General features: G+C 34.9%; 1 protein-coding gene across 1 annotated transcript; it reads left to right on the forward strand.

Annotated features, from left to right (window-relative positions):
* Positions 1 to 3629: 3629 nt before the first annotated feature.
* LOC138176307 (large ribosomal subunit protein uL23-like) lies at positions 3630 to 4094 on the forward strand. The gene has a single exon (XM_069107104.1). It carries the CDS (start codon positions 3630 to 3632, stop codon positions 4092 to 4094), a length of 465 nt encoding a protein of 154 aa, XP_068963205.1.
* The last annotated feature ends 868 nt before the right edge of the window (positions 4095 to 4962 follow it).

A 4962-nucleotide genomic window follows, 5' to 3' on the forward strand; every position in this document is an offset into this window, starting at 1 on the left:
TCATTTGAAATTATGTCCTTTCACTACTTATTATGTTATTCCTCATTTTAAAAAATTATAAATGAAAAGAAAAAATGCAGTTGAAAAAAACTAACCAAATGCATCTAATATATCAGTGAAGGCTGACAGTGCCTCATAGCAACAAACTCCCATGTCTGCAAACAAGAGAAACGGTTGAATTTCCTTGTAGCTTCTTTGGAGGACAAACTTAGTTATTATTATCATACAACATTCAATTTTGGATTTTCTTTTTTATTTATGTTATTGTTACTATACATATTATTTTCTAGGTTCTTCCTTCCTTCTATATTAATTATGTGTCTTTTCATGCTTCTCTGAATTCTTCATATTTATCATTTCTTATGGTATAAGCAAGATTCCATTACATCCATGTTATATCTTGCATAAGCATTCTTCAGTTGATGGAAGGCTTCAGTATTTTTAACAAATGAATTCAAATAGGTTAGTATCAAGGTCAATTCTTAACTTGTAATTTGCTTTTTGACTTATTATGGTCTCATGAAAGAAATGCTAAGTGAAAGTAGATACTGAATGTGATGATCTCATTAAGAGGCAGGTGCCACTGATTATTTTTTAATTGCTGTAACCAAATAACCATTTCAGAAATTGACTATTTAATGTTTCAATAAATTTGATGTCTTGGGATAGAAGTCAAAAAAGCTACTACATGTATTTTTTCAGTTGGAATTTTTGTTTATTAGTAAAAGCAGCTGATACATACAACAATATAAAAGAGTATATGAGATTGAACCCCAAATAGAACTGTAAAAGCTGAACTATTTACATTCGGATAAAAAGACAATAATGCTAATATAAATTTAGCAAAATAGTAATGATGTATTTCTTCTTTTCTATCTTCCCATATCTTTTCAGCTGTGTTTTATAAGTTTTGCTGCCATTAAAATACATATAGTTTTAGTCAAGGCATACCTGTTATTCTACATCACCAGCCCTGATTTTGCATCACTTCATCAGTCCTTACCCATTTTTTATAATCTCTATAATTGCCATGTTTATGAAACAATCACGTCATGTTATATTGCCGTAATTTGTTCAGCCATTCCTTAATCATTAGGCATGTAGGCTTTTTCTAAACTTTTTACTGTATCATCTACTTCCAGTAACAGGCAAAGTAATCTAGTTTTTTTCTATGCCTAGATTATCTTCATATTGGTGATCTTTAATAATATATTAATTAATTAAGTCCACAGTAATTTTAAAATTCAACTGACAGTTCTTCATAGCAAAAAGCACTTCTTTCAAGGTAGCTGATTTGTAATCTTTCTTGTAAGTAAATTCATCTTCAGTTGGAAATACAACAAAGTATCGTAGCATGTAATTGTAGATTGTTCCCAAACTTATATACTCATAAGGGCTTCTTATGCTTTACTCACTTCAACAAAATCTACAATCTAGCCAAATTGGCTCACTTTGCTTTTGCTTACACAGGATACCATCTCTTGCCTCAATGGCTGCCCATACCTGGAATGTTTTCCCTGGCTTTCTTCAATATTCAACTCAAATGCCACTTCTCCTTTCTTGGTCCCCCTTTCCCCTCCACCACCACCACCCCCAATTACTTGAACCTTATGTCCTAATATTACCTTTCCTATAATTTATGTATTAATATTTAATAACAGCTAGGTAACACAATGGAGAGAGCACAGGGCCTGGACTAAGGAAGACCCAAGTTCATATCTGATCTCAGACACTCACTAGTTATGTGACTGTGGTCAAGTTACTTAACCACTGTTTGCCTCAGTTTTCTCATATGTAAAATGAAGCTAATTACAGCACCCAGGGTTCTTGTGAGTATCAAATGAGATACTATTTGTAAAAAACTTAGCACAGTGTGTGGTACAGAGTAGACATTCTATTTTTATCATTATGATCAACATGTTTTCTCCCTCATTAGAATGTAAGACCCTTAAGGGAAAGGACTGTTTTTGTCTTTCTTTTTTTTTCAGCACAGTACTTAGCATATAATAAATGCTTAATAAATTCTTCCCATTTGATTATTAATCATTTGCACTTTCACATACCAAGGAAGAATTTAATCTATGTGAAATTGCTTAAAGATTAAAATTGCTTCATTCTACCTTAAATCTGCTTTGGTATTTTTAGAATGACACAATTACCTTGGACTCAAGTCTTATTAGTAATCTGAGAGTAAGAATAGCTTCTGCAGGCTTCAATTCAAGGAAGGTGGGTATCATCTGGTGTTTAAGCCAGGAAGTATGTCTTGTAGCCATGGGGGAATTTTAAATAGAAAAGGAAATCAATTCTATATCAGTTTTGCCAAAGACCATTTTGCTATTGCATATGTTACTATTACTTTTTTAATTTTTTAAATTTTTTTTTGCTGTGAGGAGGGGAGAGAAGGAGGTGGTAAAGAAGGGAAGGGTCCATGGCATTAATTATTTTCCCTAAAAAATTTTCCATTATTACTGTAACCCAGACAGTTCTGGGAGACATCACTAATAAAACTGAAAAGAGCTCAAAACGGATCACAGAAAACTCTTTCTTCTTTTTTTTAAGTATTTTTCCTGGTAGAGTTTTTATTCACAAAAATCATTAGAAAAATCAGTATTAAATCCAGTTTTACATGGTGCTTCTCTCCTTAGCAATGGCATGAAAAATCCCAAAAGTTTTTGTCTAATCCCAGAAGCCTATTGTCAAACTTCTTTTAGTTGTCTTACCTTGAATGCATGATATTTCTTCGCAGTCATTATTTTCTCAGGGCTGCCAGCCATGTTCAAGTAAGTTTTGGAAACAGAAGAATACTGATATTTTTAGCAAAAGACAGAGCTCTCAAGTTAAAATCCTCTAGTTTTTAAAGATTATATTTGTCATAACTAAAATCAGCAGTTTAGAATATAATGCCTAATGACACTCTCAAGCTCGAAACAATGATCTTAAGACAGAGAATCTCATTAGAGGCTATTAGGCTATCAAGAAACAAAAACAAAAAAGAAATATCTTGCTTTGAAGTTCCTTGAATTTCTCTTCTTCTCCCATCCCAAAACATTTTAACTCAACCAGAATATATAATAGTAGCAATTGATCAATAATCACTCATTTGGTGCAACCAATCTAGGAACACTCTCTCCTAATTAATAGAGCACACTTAGTTAAGTAACCATTAAATTAAGAAACAAAGTATCAATGTTAACACTAGCAGGAGTCTACTAATTTGATTACTTGTACAGTCAACAAATATTTGAGCATCAGACAGTGTAAAGAATCAGTTTAGAATGTAAACATCAATAAATTTGCACAAGTGATTCCCTCATACCTAAAATTCACTGTGTTCAATCACTCATGCAATCTAACAATAAGTATTTATTATGTGCCAACTATATGTTTAGCATTCTGTTATGCATTGGGGATAGAAAGAAAAAATGAAAGGCCCTGCCCTCAAGAAGCTTACATCCTATTTTAATTAGGGAAATAATTACACATATGCATATAAATAGATGCAAAAGATATATTAGCATAAATGCAAGTTAATGGAGGAATAGTACTACCAGTTGAAAAGGGTCCAGAAAGGTCTTGCATAGGATATGGGACTTTAACTGAGCTTTGGAAGAAATTAGGAATTGTCGGACATGAAGATCAGGGTGAGAAGCACCACAGAAAACACTTTCCCCCAATATGATGCAGAAAGTGAAGAAGGAAGCTGTTGTCCTCCTCCCCCCAAGACAGGAGCCAAGGCCAAGGCTTTGAAGGCCAAGAGGGTGGTGGCAAAGGGTGTCCATAGCCATGAAAAGAAGAAGATCCAAACATCCCCCACCTTCCAGCGACCCAAGACACTAAAACTTCGAAGGCAGCCCAAATACCCTCGGAAAAGTGCCCCTCAGAGAAACAAGCTCTATCACTCTGCCATCATTAAGTTTCCCTTGACCACCAAGTCTGCTATGAAGAAGATTGAGGACAACACCCTAGTCTTCATTGTGGACGTCAAGGCCAACAAGCATCAGATCGAGCTGGCCGTAAAGAAGCTGTATGACATCGATGTGGCCAAGGTCAACACACTGATCCAGCCTGATGGAGAGAAGAAGGCCTTTCTCTGACTTCCTCCAGACTACGATGCTTTAGATGTTGCCAACAAAATTGGAATCATTTAACTTACTGTGTCCATCTGTATACTATTCCACCTACAATGAAAAGTTTTCCAAAGGGGGTGAAAAATGAAGATCAGTAGGGAGTGCTTCCTTGGAATGAAAGAAAGATCATTATGCAAAAAGCAAATAGATGAGAGATGGAATATTGTGTATGCGGAATGGCAAGTAGTCCATTTTGGCCTCGATGTAGAGTATACAAAGGGAAGTAATGTAGCCCAGTTTAATTAGACTAGACCCAGGGCCAGGTTTTGAAGGTCTTAGATTGTCAAAAAAAGGAGTTGATATTCAATAGTAGAATCAATAGGAATTAGTAGATTTTATTGAGTTGGACAATAATGAAATGATCATATCAAGACTTTAGGAAAATCACTTTGGCAGTTGTATGATGGATGGATTGATTGGAGAGGGGGGAAATGTTAGGTGATGAAACCAGTTAGGGGGCTATTTCAGTAGTCCAGGCTTGAGTAGATAAGGGTGTGAACTAAGGTGGTAGACATGTGAGTAGAAAGGGAGAGATGCAATAAATGTTGCATAAAAAGATACAACAAGACCTGACAATTGATTGGCTCTGTGGTACAAAGGAATGTGAAGAATTAAGAATGACACCAAAATTTAGAAGAAATCTAAGGGTGCCCTTGACAAAAATAGGGATGTGAAGAAGATGGATAGACCTTGAGTTTGAGGTGTCTATGGGACATCCAGTTTCAAATGTCTAACAATTAATAATATGAGATTGGAACTCAAAAGAGAGAATAGGGCTATCGACATAAATCTTGGAGTTTTTTCAGATAGAGATGATAAAGGAACCCAAGTAACC

The sequence above is a fragment of the Petaurus breviceps genome, unplaced genomic scaffold (assembly GCF_028583685.1).
Source record: "Petaurus breviceps papuanus isolate PSGF00001 unplaced genomic scaffold, PetGlider_PUasm1.0 84591, whole genome shotgun sequence".
NCBI classification, from domain to species: domain Eukaryota; kingdom Metazoa; phylum Chordata; class Mammalia; order Diprotodontia; family Petauridae; genus Petaurus; species Petaurus breviceps.

Bases quoted from the DNA above. Each gene is read 5' to 3' on its own strand.
- LOC138176307 (XM_069107104.1), top strand. From the start codon at position 3,630: ATGAAGATCAGGGTGAGAAGCACCACAGAAAACACTTTCCCCCAATAT.